Raw genomic sequence first — 20,094 nt, 5'->3', positions numbered from 1 at the left:
CTGTTGAAGAACGCCCGCAGATATAAAAAAATTTACAAGGGAAAAAGCAAAATACACTGCCGACAGAATTAAACAACTCAGATTTCCTGATCGTGAGAGCTGAGAAAAAAAATCACTCCAGCATTCTCAGTCGCGTCGTCGATAGCTGATAACTTGGAGCGAGCAGCATCGATGTACTACACTAGTTATCACAATATTGAGTTCTTCAATTGGCCGTAGTGGCGCTGCAATCACGCTGTGACGTCACTGCGAACGTATCTAACAACTCTGGCGCGTATCGAATAAATTCGCCCGCTCCCGCAGCCACTAGAGTACACAGGTCTGCCTACCATGGACAGGAAGGTAGAAGCCGTTCTCCGTGCGTGCGTTGGCGTCGGGCTCCTGTTGGGCGTGGCTGTTGCAGAGCCCCTCCCCAGATACACCCCAGCCGGCATTCCTGGCGTCGATCCGACGCAAGGGGGAGTGTGGCCCAAGCCGCAGTACGAACAGCGGTTCGGGGGGTCGGTGCTCATAGTGCCGGACAACTTCACGTTTGAGGTAAGAAGTGCGCCAATACAGATCAAGTGGAGATTTACTATTTTTGGCCCGAAAAAAGCTCGTTCTTTGAGAATTTTTTCTCGAGATGAGTCATAGATATCAATGTCAAATTTGGTCAAAATGTTTATTGATATTTCGTGTACTAACTGGAATTTTTTTCGACCGTAAAGGTCGAAGAGCAAAGGCGGAAGTGCCGTCGGAACGAAACAAAATTTTGATGTAGACCTCCACGCGCGGTATGTCACAGGACAACCGGTTCGTCTGAAATCAAAACTGGGTTGACGTTAGCGAACTATATAAGATTCTTTACGAGTTGTACCTCGCTTAAGTTATTGGGGCCATAGGGAACAAAATGGTGGCCATTTGAAAAAAAATTGTATTTTTTTCACCGATTTTCCGACTTTGTCGACCAAGTAAAAATATTTATGGTTGGTGGATCAGAATAAAAGTGGTACCACTCCTAGGCAATTTAGTTAGCTTCATCGGAAACAAAGAATCATGCCAATTGGTTCAGTAGATTTGAAGTTACCATACCGCGCGATAAAAAAAAAAAAAACCGTCATTTCGAGGAAAACGCGAAGCAAGTTTTGACTACATATAAATGCAATATTATGCAACTTACGTTCAATCTGCTGTTCCGGGTCCATAAACTAGTCCTCTTCCTCATAGAGGGCGTTCTGCTCAATCTGGGCCATCCTGCGCTGCTCCAGTGCCGCTCGTACGGCCGGTGACATGCGGTTTTCGGCCGCTTGAATCCGGTGGTCATCCGAATGCTTGACGAACTGCGTCGAATATAGTCCCAGGGTGACCGTTGTCATAGTCTTCAGAATTGCTGAATACCCTTCGCTGGATCTGCTCACTCCCAGGAAAGGCACATATCCAGTCTTTGCACCAGAATGCAAATGCTCGGGGGCTAACTTCCAAACACAGCCATTCAAACTTTCATTTGAATTTTCTGTGTTTCATCCCAAGAACTGGTACAATAACTCGTCCTCCGAAAGAAAAAAACTGGTGCGTGAAAAAGGTCGATTTCAGGCAGCTGCATTTTTTTGTTCAACCGCGAATAACAAACATTTCCGTTCCGTATTTGGAAAAACCGGCTCAGGGGTGGATTCTAAACACTTTCATGGATCCAAAAATGCATTAAAAAACGATTTTTTGAACAAAAAGATAGTAAACCTCCCCTTAACGACGTTCAGTTCGTTCACATCTAACAGCAAATACGAACGTATTTGTGTAAGAAAAGATTTCTTTTACAGCAAGAAATTTTCGCTATTTAGTTATTCCATTAACCTATTCTTATAAATACTATACTTGCCCCAGATATGATTGTTTCCTATGCATCGACTTATGTAAACAAAAGCATACTGCGAATTTTAGAGTTAAGATATTATCTACGCAAGAACATTTCGCTCCGATTTTTAAATACTACAGCTTTTTAAACATGCAAAGCACGGACCTTACGCGAATGTGATACTATAGCAACGAAACTCGTGTTTTGTGTACAGACTGAATTTCTTTTATTTCCGCCAATGATCACAAGACTTTAGATCAGCAATGACCACCTTCAGATCTGTTTCATAACATATCCTAATATAGGACATGTTAGGACACGCTATAAAACAGATTTGTAGATGGTCATTGCTGAGCGAAACAATAAGTTTAAGGACAGAAAGCCTTGTGATCACTGGTGGAAGTAAAAGAAATTCATGTTACACTTCCTGGATCACTTTTAATCTACGTCCAAGACCCAACTTGTGGTTTTGTGTACAGCTTGAAAATGGTTGAAATGAGAAATTGAAGACCGCCAAGACGTTGAACATGAAATAGTACTCTTTTTCAGGTAAGGATAATAGATTTTTGGTTGTTTCTAGCATTCGATATTCATCATCCTTATACGTATCTATAAGAAAGCATATGCAATAAAACTCGGTTAAATTACGTGCAATATGATTGCCAGCATGTAAAAAGTATGAAACAACACAACACGGTGTTGTTACGGAAACCACTGAACAACGAGCTCAAGTGGGTCTGCGATAGGAATCTCTTCTTGTGTTACCGCTGGTCAACGAGTAATTATGTTAAAAGGTGTCGACGGAATCACTAGCGTCAGCGGTTCTTTGTAGGCCTTGAGAAAAAGACGCAGCACGGCATGGTTCTAGGAAAAATTGTAGTAAACTGACTGGTGAAGCCTGTTCGTCATAGAATGCGCGTTATTGGCCTAGGTTAGCAAGGCACTGTCCGAGGGAATGCTTGCTCCAAGAAGGAAAAAAAAACGTAAGTAATGGAAGTATTTACGAGGGTAGTCCATCAAATTTTGTGAAATATTAACAGAAGCCCTACGTTTATAAGGGAATCAAGTTTGCCTTTTCGATGACGACGTTTACAGCGAACTGTCTAACAATATGCTAAAAATACCAACTTGTCAGCATTTGTAATAAAACAGCAAAAATTCATGCTGCTGTAGACTTTTTTCTGTGGGCAAGTAAAACAGATTGGAAACGCAATGTGTGTGTGTGTGTGTGTGTGTGTGTGTGTGTGTGTGTGTGTTTGTGTCTCCAAGAAGTTACGGGTGCATTTCCTAAATACACACAGAATGTGCAGCGTGTTGAAAGGGGTGAAAACAGAAGCATAAAAGTGATCAGTCTGTCGGAAAATGTCGATCGCGCGTCACTAATTGTAAGTGACGGCCGAACATGGTTCGCCAGACTTCCGGATGCAACTCTGCGACCGTCCACGACAGAGTGACCGATTTGTAAGCTGTCGCCTGTCCACTCCGCGTCATTAGTCGTAACGCCTGTCTGCTTCCCCGAATTTTTGCAAATCCTAAGATTCACGGTGCCTGTTAACATAAATTTCATCTTTTTCAGCACAACTGTGATCATCCCGAAGGTTGATTTGAACGCCAAAATGCTTTACTAGGCGGGCTTTTATTAGAGGTGGTATGCATTTGCCATCTCCCACCATGTGATCTACCACAAGCACCAGGTTGCAGAGCGATTTAAATTGAAAATAGCTTGATATTTTCACATACGTAATGAGTTGCCACAGTCAGTTCATCTAAAAAAAAGACCTATGACCGAATACTGGACTATCATAGGAACTTGGAATTTTATTGCGAAGAAACTTTGGTACCGTTACATCATATCAACAGCTACATGTTATGCACTCTGCAAATCAAAGTGCGTAGAGATCGGTGCATCGTGCAATGATGGCGACCTTCACTCCAACAACATTCGCGTATAGACGAGAAAGAAATGGCTGCCTACATACCTCTGTCCGGCCGCTAATCGCTTCCTTTTATATTATTCTTATAATCCGTTAGCGAGACTTAAGACGGAGATGGCACAGCCATTGCAGCCTTCTTCAAATACCGGTTTTCTAAATTTACTCAGAAGGGATTCACGAAAACAATTCCGCTTAGTTCATACGACTGCCGTTAGAGTTCACTGACCTTCGTTGTTACTTTTATTTTAACAAAAGCAGCAGCCAGGCACGTGTTATGTATTTTTAATTGCACTGATACGCATTTCGGGTTTTCGTCCACCTTCAGTTGGCGTAATACGTATTTAAATCTTCAGATGTCACATCATTAAAAACATCAATTGCAATTTGCGTGCTGCAGCAATTTCCTTCAACTACTGCACTTCGCGAGTTGTATTATTACAATACATTGTTTGTTAGATGCGGCTACTTTCTAATCAGCTTGTTCATGCTCCAATTTTCCGCATTTTTAAACGTGGTAAGGACGCCGTTTCTTTGAATGTCGGACAAAAACAGCCCACTATCCGCCGTGTTGACGACTGACGTTAGTTTGCGTCGTAAAATTGTATTTATCGTCAATGTTATATTTTTCTTAAGGTACTGATCGTACTACCGAAGTCAGTAGGGTGCGTGCATTAAACGTCTTTAGTTTGAGATTCTAAATGACTAAAAAACTGAAATTGCTTAGCATGCAATGTATCCAGAGCAATGCATGATTACTTACTAAGTGCAGTAGTAATTGGTTAAGAAAACTATATTTAAGTTTACGAAAATAATACAGAACATTTTAAATAAAAGAATTTATATTATGTATTTTACACACCGTTAATATATTTGATATATTGGACTGACATCTATAATGAATAATGGCAGAACAACTGACGTAAATGATGCAGAGCTACGATATTCACTAGATGGGCTCACATTGCAGATGACGACAGAAGCATATGGTCTCTTATTTATTACTAGCGATATGTTTTCTCACGACAATACTTGGTGTGTGGTTATATAAGTAAATTAAGGAAGTTTATTAGAAATATTTTGTTGGGTATTTCCGTTTAATCATGTTGAATGTCATTAGTGAGAACAAATTTAATTTTCTTGGATGGATTGATCCTTTTATCTTTGTTGGCCATGTGAAGTATATGTATGTTGTGTGCTATGTCTGTCACTTGATGTTCATCTTCAGCTACATGAAACACAAATGTGGATGTACTTAAGTTTTTTAAACGAAGAGCATCCATGTGTTAACGGAATCGAATACTGAAATTTCCTTCCTTTTGGTCAATGTATATCTTCAAACATGAGCAATTCGACTGGACTTTCTTGCTATTCATATCACTTGTTATTCCCACTGCATAACCAGAGATTTTTAAACGAGGTGAAACTAATCGCTTACTTTCGCGTCGTCTTTCTGTATTACGTGCGTTACCTTGCATTTGTTGACGTTTAGAGAGAGCCGTCATTCATTATACTATAAATTGGCACATTCTCCTCAAGTCATTGTGGATTTGCTTCCGCTCATCCAACAACGATTTTTTTTTTTTTTTTTTTTTTTTTTTGTGCTGCTGAGCCTGTGTGATAGATCCTGTATTAATGTTTCCCATACTGTGTCTTCTTCCCCAATTCTAAAAAGGACTTCCTCATTAATCGTTCTCCCCACCAGTTTTGTCCATAACAGATTATTCAAACAGCATACACCAAATACGTTCCTTTTTACATATTATAAACGACATATTATAAACGTACAGTGGCAGGGGAATCATACCCTTGAGTACGCAATTAAGGAATAACCTTGAATATCTGGGTTATTATCAATAGGTAAACAAAATCATTTTAAGTCAATATTTACTAACACACAATCTACATCTTCAGAAAACTACAGCAGCAGAGAACATTTCAAGAATACAAAAAACGGGAAATGCGTACGCTTTCGTTCACCTGCAGTTAGGAGTACGCAAAACATGCCCAAAGAGTACGCATTTAGCAATATCATCCTCAAATGAAGAGCACTGTTCGTGCCACCATCTCCCATGCTTAATACACTGGAGCCAGTCTTCTGGAAACTCCAAAATCAATGTTCTCTACTCACAGCTTTGAGTCTTTTCCTTAAAGCAGATTCCTTCGTACCAATAGCAGCGGCAACCTAATTTGAAGTCATTGAGAAACAAAAAAAAAATCTATCTCCCGGTCTCCACAGCACACTCAAGTGGTATAAATTTGCAGTTGTGCTGTAAAGAGAGAGCACGCATTCTTTGGGGAAGTTATATGCGCGCTCTTTCGTACGGGATCATCGACTGCAAGCCAGCCTTTCAAAATTCAATCAAGAATTAAAGGCTATTGCTCGTGTATTTTGTGTATAACATACGCAACAGAGTACCAAAACTACATTAAGAGAGGTGAAAAATGATTTTTACCTGTTTCACTTCGAAAACACAGGATTTCTTCACATAACTTCTAAGAGGCGTTTCTGATACCACTCTTAACAAAACTACATCAGTGGCTAGCTGGTCAGTTTAGTCAACTGTCAGGAACACAAGCCGCGCTCTCTTTGGGATTGCGCACTGTTTGGCACATTTATCCTATATTCTAGATGCACCTTTTAATCAGATTATTCTTTCACTCCAGGATCCATTGTTAGAGAATAGTATTTTGGTAGTACATATGTGAGGCATCAAGGGATCACAAATTTAGTATTGGAGGGCAGTGTGGAGGGTAAAAATTGTAGCGGGAGACCAAGAGATGAATACACTAAGCAGATTCAGAAGGATGTAGGTTGCAGTAGGTACTGGGAGATGAAGAAGCTTGCACAGGATAGATTAGTATGGAGAGCTGCATCAAACCAGTCTCCGGACTGAAGCCACAACAACAACAACATTTTCATTTATCGATAAACATTAGTTTTACCTCTGTAAATCTTTGCTTTTCTTTATTTCATTTACTCAGCTTCATCTGTCTTCTGTTGCCTTGCTGCCAAAGCATTTGCGTGCTCCTGTTTGTATTAACTCACACCTCTAATTTTAATGTTTTACATTTGTGGGAATTCTAGTTAGAATTAAACACAAAGAAAACGTCTGGCAAAGATAACTCCACACAACGGACCGCCACTCGGAAGTGAAGTCCCTGTAAAACCCACCCATCATAGGAAAAGCTAGCGGTAGTGGTGGAACTCTTCGCTGAGATGCCTGATGGTGACCAGCTGTCTAACCAGCTGTTGTGGTTGGCTACTTACGAAGGACAAAAGCTGGGCAGTTTCTCGCAGGTAAGACGGCATTCTGGTGTCCCCCTAATCCAGTTGGTACTGACGGAGGTAGTGGGGAGTCTAAAGGCGCCTATTCAACCCGGACGAGTGGGCGAGCCGCTCACCAGCCAGAGCCTGCGACCCGCCGCACTGTGTCAGGAGACGGGCGAGCACTTGGCGGACCCTACCTGCCTGCACTCATGGAGTGGGCAGTGAGGACTGGCAGGCGGCAGTCAGGGCAAACAAGCAGGACTGGCTGCTGGAACAGGGCAGACAGGTATAGTCTGTCTGTAAACTGAAGAGCGAGCAACGCTTTTGGTGGGGGAATTGGCCTTTCCCGGAAGAACGCTGCCACCAGCCTACAGGGTTACCCAAAATCTGTTGCCCGTTACATGTCAAGCGGCGTAGATCGGCGTGTGGTGATATACGTCGTTTCTGTTTGTGGCATCTTAGTTGCCAGTGTCAGTCAGTATGTATACTTACTGTTGTTGTTGTTGTCTTCGGTCCTGAGATATCTGGAGGTGATGGATAATCGTCTAGCATTGCAAGAAAATGTGTAGAATACGAAGAAGAGGAGGTATTTGCAGAGTAACAAGCGTTCAATCGTCTCTAATGTTATTACAGCATGTATTAAAGAGGCGACCCAAAAAGAACTATAACTATAATATTACCAGTCCCAATCAAAGGGCGGCAATTTATGCAAACGTCAGCCTCGCGCAATAGGACGCATAAGGAAGGAACGGGAAAATAAGCCGCATGGTTTACTGGAATCGCCACGAAGGAAAACTAATAATTTTGGGACAGAGAACCCATCGATATAGACAGTTTCAAAATCATGTAAAACCTTTGATGCTTATGGAAGACTAAATCTCTATCTCGGTCGCTATTCACCTGATTCTAAGACAAATCGCTTAAAACTTGTGCCCAATAGCTATTCCAAACACTGCTTACATTTTCTTCGAAATATGTACACCGATTCTGGACTTCTAAGCAAAAAGCTTGACCTTAGATGTGCGTTCACATAAAAATTTTTATTTTCTGGTAAGAACTTTGTTAATCTACAGCAATGTTATCCTCTTCAAAATATTCCTCATTACATACTGTACACTTATGCCAGTCCTTTTTCCAATTCCCGAAACCCTTTACGAACTGTTTCTTCGGGATAGTTTATAGGTCTCTTAACTGTGCATTTTTATTCTTATCATTGCTTGTAAAATCGTTGTCCTTTAAGGCGTGCTTTGAAATTTTTGTAGCACTTGTATGCCCTTGGTTTACTCATAACAGGTTCATCAAAAGCAATATTTAACATTTCTAAAAATTTCATACACCTTATTCCATTCTTAGAACAAAATTTAATGCAGGTTCTCTAGTCCATTTTTATACAAAACAAATATTCGTTGATGTTACCATAACACATGTAACCTTTTTGACAGCTGACAACAGAGTAAATACCCAATACGCATAACATTGTACACATACTTTTGACACATGTTTACAAACACAGTGATAAAAAAGTAGTGCAAATCGGACTAATACAATACACAAAATTAAAAATTTCCGCTTACTTTTTAAACTCTCTTCGTGTTCCAAGAATTGTTAAGTTTCAATGCAGTTGGGTTGGGGTTGGGTTGTTTGGGGGAGGAGACCAGACAGCGAGCTTATCGGTCTCATCGGATTAGGGAAGGACGGGGAAGGAAGGCGGCCGTGCCTTTACACAGGAACCATCCTGGCATTTGCCTGGAGCGATTTAGGGATATCACTTACTTTACTTTACTTTACACGTGGCTAAGGCCTTATCGACCATACACCTGCTCTACGAGCCTCTTCCAATTATTTCTATCCAGGGAAATTGTTGTCCAATCAGAGTTGATGCCCATCCTAGCTGCATCTTCCCGGATATTCTCCATCCACCTAATTCGAGGTCTTCCTCTTCTTCTCTTTCCTTCTAATTTCTTAGTGGATGCTATTTTGGGTAGTCTGTTCTCCGGCATCCTTGCTACATGACCAGCCCAGTTCAGTCTTCTCTTCTTTAATATTTCCACAATGGTACTATGTTTGTACAGCTCCCGTAGTTCTTCATTTTTCTTTATCCTCCACTCCATGACATTTTCATCGAAGATTGGTCCAAATATTTTTCTTAGTATTTTTCTTTCAAATATCAACAGTTTTTCTTCATCTTTTTTCCTGAATGTAATAGCTTCACATCCATATAATGCTACTGGTACAATAGTTCACTGATAAAAACGGATTTTGAATTCAGTACTAAGTGATCTCATCCTTAAAATTTTGATACAGCTGTAAAAAGTTCTATTAGCTGCTGCTAGACGGGCGTCTATTTCTATTTCTGCTCTATTGTCTCTGCTAAAAAGACTCCCTAAGTACTTGAAGTGGTCAACTGCCTTGAAAGTGAGGTCATTTACGGTCAGTGGTGTATTCTTTTGGAGTTTTTTACTTATGACTAGATATTCTGTCTTTTCTTCATTCACATGAAGTCCAGCTTTCTCAGCTATTTTGTAATAATTTTGCATCATCCTGATTAATTCATCTTTTGAAGTGCTTATTAAGGCTACATCATCTGCATAAGCAAGTCTAGTAATGTTCTGTCCCTGCAGTTGGATCCCTCGTGGATTAGTTTTGGTGAATTCTCTATCAATCTTCTCTAAGATAATATTAAATAGAATAGGTGAGATGGCATCCCCTTGTCTCAGTCCAGTGTACACCTTAAAATTTTCAGTCTCTCCTGCAGATGTCTTAACTTTGCATATGGTTTCTTCCAAACACATTTTAACTAATTTGATTAATTTTAATGGTATTTCAAATTCTTTCATGGTGTTTAAGAGTGTCTGTCGGTGTATGCTATCATAGGCCTTCTTGAAGTCTATAAATAGAATATGGATATCTACATTAAATTACTATGCCTTCTCATTTATTTGTCTCAATGTGAATAAGTGATCCAAAGTGGATCTGTTAGTGCGGAAACCACATTGGTAGTCCCCAATCAGTTCTTCGGTTATGGGAATCAGTCTGTGTAGTATACACATCGACAAAATTTTATACGTGACATCGAGTAGGGCAATTCCTCTGTAGTTATCACAGACAAGGGGATCATTCTTCTTAAAGATGGGGCAATTAATTGCAGTTTTCCAATCGGCCGGTATGTTTTCTGTCTCCCAAATTGTTTCAATTAAGGAATTTAGTTCTATTTCCAATTGTGATCCTCCATTTTTTAAAAGCTCAGCATATACCTGGTCTTCCCCACAGGCCTTGTTGTTCTTTAATTTCTTTATTGTTTGTCTTATTTCATTTACTGATGGTGTGGTGACTTGTATATCAACTGTATCTGGTTCTTCAAATGTAAAGTAATATTGTGGATCATTGCAGTTGAGCAGCTGTGTAAAGTATGTCTTCCATGTTTCACGGATATCACGGAAAACCTAAATCAGGATGCCCAGACGCGGGATTGAACCGTTGTCCTCCCGAATGTGAGTCCAGTGTGCTAGCCACTGCGCCACCTCGCTCCGTTTCAATGCAGTTCTTCAAAGAAAACTTCTACCTCTTAGTAGAAACACAAAGTAGGAACAAGCCTTAAATTCTACGTAATGATGGCATTATACAGGGTTCGTTTTACGAATAGCAATAGAGGAACATACATTCACATGAACAGCAATTCAGTCCTATGTTTGTAGTAGAATCCTGACTTCCGTTCTTATGTTAATATTATTTACTCTATAATGTTGTGTTTCGAAAGAAGCTATCGTTTTTTGTATTCCTTATGGTCTTAATGCATTTGTCTAAAAAACGCAGCCGCGACGTATCTGTAAACGGCATCGCCACAGATTTAAAGCGCACGCCGCGGCAGGGTCGGTACTACGTTGTGTAACAGCCTGTAGAAGCACCTTGTGACGTAGCTGTGTAGGCAGAGTGTGGACTCGCCCGCTCGCTCTTCAGTTTACCGACAGAGGGCCGGCTGGTGAAACAGACGCACCCAGACCAGACCCGATTGCGAGCCGCCGCGCGGGATTAGCCGAGCGGCCAGGGGCGCTGCAGTCATGGACTGTGCGGCTGGTCCCGGCGGAGGTTAGAGTCCTCCCTCGGGCATGGGTCTGTGTGTGTTCGTCCTTAGGATAATTTAGGTTAAGTAGTGTGTAAGCTTAGGGACTGATGACCTTAGCAGTTAAGTCCCATAAGCAGGCTTGACAATTGAAATTGATTGTGAGCCCATGGCCCACACACAAGCAAGACGGTCAGCAGGCGGTTCACCCGACCGGACAGCGTACGAGGTGCATTCAAGTTCTAAGGCCTCCGATTTTTTTTCTAATTAACTACTCACCCGAAATCGATGAAACTGGCGTTACTTCTCGACGTAATCGCCCTGCAGACGTACACATTTTTCACAATGCTGACGCCATGATTCCATGGCAGCGGCGAAGGCTTCTTTAGGAGTCTGTTTTGACCACTGGAAAATCGCTGAGGCAATAGCAGCACAGCTGGTGAATGTGCGGCCACGGAGAGTGTCTTTCATTGTTGGAAAAAGCCAAAAGTCACTAGGAGCCAGGTCAGGTGAGTAGGGAGCATGAGGAATCACTTCAAAGTTGTTATCACGAAGAAACTGTTGCGTAACGTTAGCTCGATGTGCGGGTGCGTTGTCTTGGTGAAACAGCACACGCGCAGCCCTTCCCGGACGTTTTTGTTGCAGTGCAGGAAGGAATTTGTTCTTCAAAACATTCTCGTAGGATGCACCTGTTACCGTAGTGCCCTTTGGAACGCAATGGGTAAGGATTACGCTCTCGCTGTCCCAGAACATGGACACCATCATTTTTTCAGCACTGGCGGTAACCCGAATTTTTTTTGGTGGCGGTGAATCTGTGTGCTTCCATTGAACTGACTGGCGCTTTGTTTCTGGATTGAAAAATGGCATCCACGTCTCATCCATTGTCACAACCGACGAAAAGAAAGTCCCATTCATGCTGTCGTTGCGCGTCAACATTGCTTGGCAATATGCCACACGGGCAGCCATGTGGGCGTCCGTCAGCATTCGTGGCACCCACCTGGATGACACTTTTCGCATTTTCAGGACGTCATGCAGGATTGTGTGCACAGAACCCACAGAAATGCCAACTCTGGAGGCGATCTGTTCAACAGTCATTCGGCGATCCCCCAAAACAATTCTCTCCACTTTCTCGATCACGTCGTCAGACCGGCTTGTGCGAGCCCGAGATTGTTTCGGTTTGTTGTCACACGATGTTCTGCCTTCATTAAACTGTCGCACCCACGAACGCACTTTCAACACATCCATAACTCCATCACCATATGTCTCCTTCAACTGTCGATGAATTTCAATTGGTTTCACACCACGCAAATTCAGAAAACGAATGATTGCACGCTGTTCAAGTAAGGAAAACGTCGCCATTTTAAGTATTTAAAACAGTTCTCACTCTCGCCGTTGGCGGTAAAATTCCATCTGTCGTACAGTGCTGCCATCTCTGGGACGTATTGACAATGAACGCAGCCTCATTTTAAAACAATGCGCATGTTTCTATCTCTTTCCAGTCCGGAGAAAAAAAATCGGTGGCCTTAGAACTTGATTGCACCTCGTACTTACGCGGGCCTTTAAGGACATGCCCATAACACGAGCGATGACTGTGGTGTGGTGGCCTTTAAGGTTCAAATGGTTCAAATGGCTCTGAGTACTATGGGACTTAACTGCTGTGGTCATCAGTCCCCTAGAACTTAGAACTACTTAAACCTAACTAACCTAAGGACATCACACACAGCCATGCCTGAGGCAGGATTCGAACCTGCGACCGGAGCGGTCGCTCGGTTCCAGACTGTAGCGCCTAGAACCCCATGGCCACTCTGGCTGGCTGCCTTTAAGGACCCATAACGAGAGAGACGATTGTGGTCAGTATCTTCCTGTCTGGGCAGCTGTGCAACTTCCGACCTTCTCTGGTGGCAGTGGATTTGTGGTGTAGTTTTCTGTCTCTTGGAACTGTTTGTCAACCGGTGTTGGGTTTTACATGCCATATATTTACGTGTACTGACGGGACCCAGGCGGTTTTTAATCTTTGTAAGTAGACTGTGGAAGGCTTCCCATGTAGATGAATGTGAAAGGTATGTTTTGCTCACTTAAGAACATGGTGCCATCATGTATAAGGAGGCTGTAATGCTATGCAAATCATGTCATCTCGAATCATAACGTACTCACAGACTGCCAGCGCTTATATATGAAGACGTTTTTCACCATGTGGCTACAGGGAAGGAGTATCCAGGGTGGTCCATTGCTCGTGACCGGGTCAAATATCTCCGTTTCCCTTTTAAGTGTCATACACCGACGTAGAAAAATCGCAACACCAAAAAATGATTGATATAGAGTAACGAAATTTCGGGAATACGTTTGTCTAGATAACATGTTTCAGTGATTAAACTGAAAGATCATAGGGTAATGTAAGTGCGAGATAAGCCATTGCAAATGTGAAATGCTGGTACAACCGGTGTAACCGACAGAATGTTGAATGAAAGCATGCAAACGTGCATGCGTTGTGTTGTACAGGTGGCGGACATCATTCTGTGGAATGGATTTCCATGTCTGTTGCACTTGGTCGTTTTTTTTTTCTTTATTGTTATTTTGAAACCTGTATTACAGGCAGGCCTGCAGCAACATGCGACGCTGCTCTTTTGCCGCAGAGAACACAAATATACAAATGAAGACATTTAAAGAAAAAACATGGTGGACATATAAACGGAGACAAACACTTTTTAAAATACAAGGTGCCGTTCATGGGCGTAGAGTCCAAGATAAAATTGTTCAGGCACTTCAACACAGACAGAGACGAAAATTGTCACACGCGAACGTAGGGGCACAAAACGAATAACACTGAATCACTGAAGCACAAAACGACGGCACACACAGAACACGAGGTGTTGATCTCCGGCGCGCGAATGTTCACTATCCGTGTATGAGTCCGGGGACCTGCCAAGAGAGGAGGAGGGGAGGGGGTGGGAGAGGGAGAGGGGAGAGCAGATTCCATGGGCAGGGGAGATAGGGGTAAGCGAGGAAGGGGGAGGGGAAGCCCGGGGGAAGAGGGAAGGAGGGAGGGGATGGGGAAAAAGGAAAGAGAAGGGAGGGAGGGTGCCTAATGGAAAGGACACAGAATGTGGGGGGGGGGGGGAGGATCAAAGTTGATAGGAGGGGTAGATGGAGGAGAGGAGGACATCATCAGGGAGGGGGTGCTGGCGGAAGCCACCTTGGGAGAGGGTGAGGAGGGTGGAGAGATGGAGACCGGGTGGGACGTGGGAATACAGGCGCGGCAGGGGCGGGGGTGGGAGAGGCTTGGTCGGTCAATACACGGACAGTTAATGCTATTTGTGGATGTCGCTGGATTCAATACTGTCCCATATGTGCTCGACTGGAGATACATCCAGTGACCGAGCGAACTAAGGCAACTAGTTGACACTCTGTGGAGCATGTTGGGATTCAACAGCGGTATGTGGGTAAGCATTATCCTGTTGGAAAACAACCCCTGAAAAGCTGTTCACGCATGGCAGTACAATAGATCGAATCAACTCAGAGGCTGATAAATTTGCTGTCAAAGTGCGTTGGGTAACCATGAGAGTGCTCCTGCTGTCTTACGAAATCACACCCCAGACTGTAACTCCATGTGTGGGTCCAGTGTGTATAGCACGCAGGCATTTTGGTTGTGGGCCCTCAACTGCCCTGCTTCTAAGCAACACACGGCCATCAAATGCTCAGAGGCAATACCAGATTTCATCAGAGAACATCTGGACCCGCATCCTTCCTCCTGTGAGCTTCGCTTGACACTACTGAAGTTGCATATGGCGGCGGTTTGAGGCCAGTAGAACGCACGCTACAGGGCGTCTGGCTCTGACAGTGGCGGATTTATAAATGGTTCAAATGGCTCTGAGCACTATGGGACTTAACATCTGAGGTCATCAGTCCCCTAGAACTTAGAACTACTTAAACCTAACTAACCTAAGGACATCACACCCAGCCATGCCCGAGCCCAGATTCGAACCTGCGACCGTAGCGGTCGCGCTGTTCCGGACTGTAGCGCCTAGAACCGCTCGGCCACAGCGGCCGGTCCGCGGATTTACATATAGACCCACTAAGCACGGGCCTATGGGCAGCACCTTAATGGGGACGGCTTTTTTTTTTGCCCTGTACTCATTTTAACCTATTACGTTTTAAAATAACTGCGCCTACAAAAAACAACCATTTTTAATATTGTTAAACAACTTCCTAGTTTAAATAGACCTTAAGAACGAAATTCGACAATACAAGCTTTTCATGTAAGCTGTCAGGACGACAATCTACAATACAATGTTTGAAACGTTATTATTGTGAGAATGTTCTCGGCTCCGGCCGGAGTGGCCGAGCGGTTCTAGGCGCTACAGTCTGGAACCCCTCGACCACTACGGTCGCAGGTTCGCATCCTGCCTCGGGCATGGATGTGTGTGATGTCCTTAGGTTAGTTATGCTTAAGTAGTTCTAAGTTCTAGGGGACTGATGACCTCAGATGATAAGTCCCATAGTGCTCAGAGCCATTTGAACGAATGTTCTTGGCTTCTACTTAACCCTACCATATTTTCCCCATGAAAACACCAAGACCCCTGAAAAGCTGTGATAAACTAATCAGCAGTTTCTTAAATACTGTAACATGTGTGGACCTCAGTATGTAAAACCCGACTGTACTTAAATTTCTTGTAGAAATCACGGGGAAGTATCAAGTCAACCCTCCATTACTGTAATTAATGTGAAAGCTCTGTGGTCTTCAATACCTGAGCTTTGATTTAACGACACCCGTTTATGTTGATACTGAGAATGTTTTACAATTTTTACACGTTTTTATATGAAAAGAACCTAGGCAGAACATCTAATAATGTGTGAAATACACTTCACAAGAGTTTAAAAATTTTATTTATTTATTTACTTAGTTACTTTTTTGGAGAAAAAGGAAGAAGAAACCAACTTTCGTTTATCTCATTTATTGTGCTGCAAACTACACGATATCAAAGTACCCACTCTGTGCAATCGAATAACACATGGTATTGCAAATTTTATATTAAACTTCTTAACTAAGCTTTTTTCTTCGAGAAAAGGTTATTTTTATTTTATCTTGGAACAAAAGGTGCAGTTGCGTTAAGACATGACAGCAGTGTTCACACAAATGACAACACACCACATCAACTGCCAACGAGACTACTTAAACTTTGTAGTCTGTCTTCTCTGCCCACAGAAACCGCTATAATGTTATAAGAATAAGTGGGTTGAGAGTCTATCCAACACACCTCACTGCAAGAAACTGGAATAATTATTTGCTTTTTTAATTAGAAAGATAGTTTCAAGAATATTCAGAACATATAAATTCCGGCGACGCGGGAAACATAAGCCAAAGAAGAGACTGTCCCATATTCATTACGAGACGAATTGCAGCCGACAGGTGTGCTTCTACTGTGCTCTGACAACAGAGAAACAGGCGACAATGAAATCAAATTATTCTGCATTGTCGTTCTTTCGTAGCACAGTTATGTCGACTAATCCGAGTTGGTCAGTTCATCGCTCCGTGTTAAAGGAAAAATCTTTGTGCTCGTGTACCGTGTTTAAAGTAAAAAGCTTTGTGCTCAAGTTCGGTGTAGTACGATTGAAATTGGATACAGTCTTTTTTTCGCTCCTTTTACAATTTCTTTTTCTTTTGACTGTTGGTTGACAATTTTGTAAGCGCCTTAACTTGAATAACAGTGAAAAAAGCAAACGTGCAAAATTAAGTGCGGTGGCATTTCGGAAATTATCGAAGGAAAGGCGAGAACGAGAAGCCAATGTTCTAAAAACGCTTGGCAGAGTAGACAAATATTTCGCAAAAAATGTTGCTGGTTCGACTTCGAGTTCAAGTATTACGGATGATATTTCTGGCACTGCAGCTGTTGTAAAAGAAGTAAATACAGACGAAACAAAAGTTGAAAATGAAGAAAGGCAAATTGTACCTGATTTAGAGTTTCACGAAAAACTAAGTGTGGAGTCAGACATTACAAAAAGAAATAACCTCGTTAGTGAAGCTGTAGAATGGTGTGTCAATGAATCAAAATCGACATTCTCTTACAACGTGGCATTAATCAAAATTGTAATGGTGATTTTTCTAATTCAAGGTGGTCAATGGGCGATGAAACCAGATATTTGAACAAAAATGTATTTTACCTAAACTTTTAAATGAAGATTCAACTTTTCATGATTTTCTAGTATACACCTGTAGCACCGGTGCTTCTTTTTGTGCACCACGTAAATTGTTCGGAGGTAAGGCCACGATTGCTACTAATGGCATTGCAGATTGGAAAAGTGTTTCTAATATTTTATCTCATCATGAGAATTCATTTGAACACAAAAATTCTGAGTTATCACTCTTAACAAGAAAAGTCACTTGAAATAATAGATAACCATTTCGAGTCATATGTTGAGACAGAAAAAAACGTACTGGCGCATTGTGTTGAAAAGGGCGTTTGCAGTAGCAAAGAAGCTAACAAGTCGTGGACTTCCCCTACGTGGACACGTTGAAAGATTCCATTCATTACATAATGGTTAATTTATGATGTCTCTTGAACTTTATAGACGGGTTTGATCCTTTTCTCGCAGAGCACATTGAACAATATGGAAATCCAGGGCAGGGACATAAAAGTTCTCTTTCTTCAACAATCTGTGATGAACTAATAGAGCTTCTTTCAGAACGAATAAAAAGAATGATCATAAGTGAAATAAAACAGGTCACATATTTCTCTATAACAGCAGATTCTACTGTGGACATTTCACATATTGATCAATTATCTTTCATATGAACCATCGGAATTTAAAAGAGCTTTGGAGGACTTGCGGTCAAATAAGGCAGAAGGGATAGATAACATTCCATCAGAATTTCTAAAATCATTGGGGGAAGTGGCAACAAAACGACTATTCACGTTGGTGTGTAGAATATATGAGTCTGGCGATATACCATCTGACTTTCGGAAAAGCATCATCCAAACAATTCCGAAGACGGCAAGAGCTGACAAGTGCGAGAATTATCGCACAATCAGCTTAACAGCTCATGCATCGAAGCTCCTTACAAGAATAATATACAGAAGAATGGAAAAGAAAATTGAGAATGCGCTAGGTGACGATCAGTTTGGCTTTAGCAAAAGTAAAGGGACGAGAGAGGAAATTCTGACGTTACGGCTAATAATGGAAGCAAGGCTAAAGAAAAATCAAGACACTTTCATAGGATTTGTCGACCTGGAAAAAGCTTTCGACAATATAAAATGGTGCAAGCTGTTCGAGATTCTGAAAAAAGTAGGGGTAAGCTATAGGGAGAGACGGGTCATATGCAATATGTACAACAACCAAGAGGGAATAATAAGAGTGGACGATCAAGAACGAAGTGCTCGTATTTAGAAGGTTGTAAGACAAGGCTGTAGCCTTTCGCCCCTACTCTTCAATCTGTACATCGAGGAAGCAATCATGGAAATAAAAGAAAGGTTCAGGAGTGGAATTAAAATACAAGGTGAAAGGATATCAATGATACGATTCGCTGATGACATTGCTATCCTGTGTGAAAGTGAAGAAGAATTAAATGATCTGCTGAATGGAATGAACAGTCTAATGAGTACACAGTATAGTCTGAGAGTAAATCGGAGAAAGACGAAGGTAATGAGAAGTAGTAGAAATGAGAACAGCGAGAAACTTAACATCAGGATTGATGGTCACGAAGTCAATGAAGTTAAGGAATTCTGTTACCTAGGCAGTAAAATAACCAATGACGGACAGAGCAAGGAGGACATCAAAAGCAGACTCGCTATGGCAAAAAAGGCATTTCTGGCCAAGAGAAGTCTACTAATATCAAATACCGGCCTTAATTTGAGGAAGAAGTGTCTGAGGATGTACGTCTGGAGTACAGCATTGTAGGGTAGTGAAACATGGACTGTGGGAAAACCAGAACAGAAGAGAATCGAAGCATTTGAGATGTGGTGCTATAGACGAATGTTGAAAATTAGGTGGACTGATAAGGTAAGGAATGAGGAGGTTCTACGCAGAATCGGAGAGGAAAGGAATATGTGGAAAACACTGATAAGGAGAAGGGAGAGGATGATAGGACATCTGCTAAGACATGAGGGAATGACTTCCATGGTACTAGAGGGAGCTGTAGAGGGAAAAAACTGTAGAGGAAGACAGAGATTGGAATACGTCAAGCAAATAATTGAGGACGTAGGTTGCAAGTGCTACTCTGAGATGAATAGGTTAGCACAGTAAAGGAATTCGTAGCGGGCCGCATCAAACAAGTCAGTAGACTGATGACCAAAAAAAAAGAAAAAAAAATGAACCATGGACCTTGCTGTTGGTGGGGAGGCTTGCGTGCCTCAGCGATACAGATGGCCGTACCGTACGTGCAACCACAACGGAGGGGTATCTGTTGAGAGGCCAGACAAACATGTGGTTCCTGAAGTGGGGCAGCAGCCTTTTCAGTAGTTGTAGCGGCAACAGTCTGGATGATTGATTGATCTGGCCTTGTAACACTAACCAAAACGGCCTTGCTGTGCTGGTACTGCGAACGGCTGAATGCAAGGGGAAACTACAGCCATAATTTTTCTGGAGGGCATGCAGCTTTACTGTATGGTTAAATGATGATGGCGTCCTCTTGGGTAAAATATTCCACAGGTAAAATAGTCCCCCATTCGGATCCCCGGGCGGGGACTACTCAAGAGGACGTCATTATCAGAAGAAAGCTGGCGTTCTACGGATCGGAGAGTGGAATGTCAGATCCCTTAATCGGGCAGGTAGGTTAGAAAATTTAAAAAGGGAAATGGATAGGTTAAAGTTAGATATAGTGGGAATTAGTGAAGTTCGGTGGCAGGAAGAACAAGACTTCTGGCCAGGTGAATACAGGGTTATAAATACAAAATCAAATAGGGGTAATGCAAGAGTAGGTTTAATAATGAATAAAAAAAATAGGAGTGTGGGTAAGCTACTACAAACAGCATAGTGAACGCATTATTGTGGCCAAGATAGACACGAA

The 20,094-nt window shown here is 42.1% G+C and overlaps 1 protein-coding gene across 1 annotated transcript in view; it reads left to right on the top strand.

The window, feature by feature from the left end:
- Nucleotides 1-329: 329 nt before the first annotated feature.
- The window catches only part of LOC124615852 (beta-hexosaminidase subunit beta-like), a 171,253-nt gene continuing 151,488 nt past the window's right edge, over nucleotides 330-20,094 (top strand). The window contains exon 1 of the mRNA XM_047144008.1: nucleotides 330-537. Coding sequence (XP_046999964.1) covers nucleotides 331-537 — 207 coding nt within the window. The 5' untranslated portion in view covers nucleotide 330. The remainder of the gene's footprint in view (nucleotides 538-20,094) is intronic.

The sequence above is a fragment of the Schistocerca americana genome, chromosome 5, assembly GCF_021461395.2.
Source record: "Schistocerca americana isolate TAMUIC-IGC-003095 chromosome 5, iqSchAmer2.1, whole genome shotgun sequence".
Lineage (NCBI taxonomy): Eukaryota > Metazoa > Arthropoda > Insecta > Orthoptera > Acrididae > Schistocerca > Schistocerca americana.
This window is presented reverse-complemented; position numbering and strand designations above follow the sequence as displayed.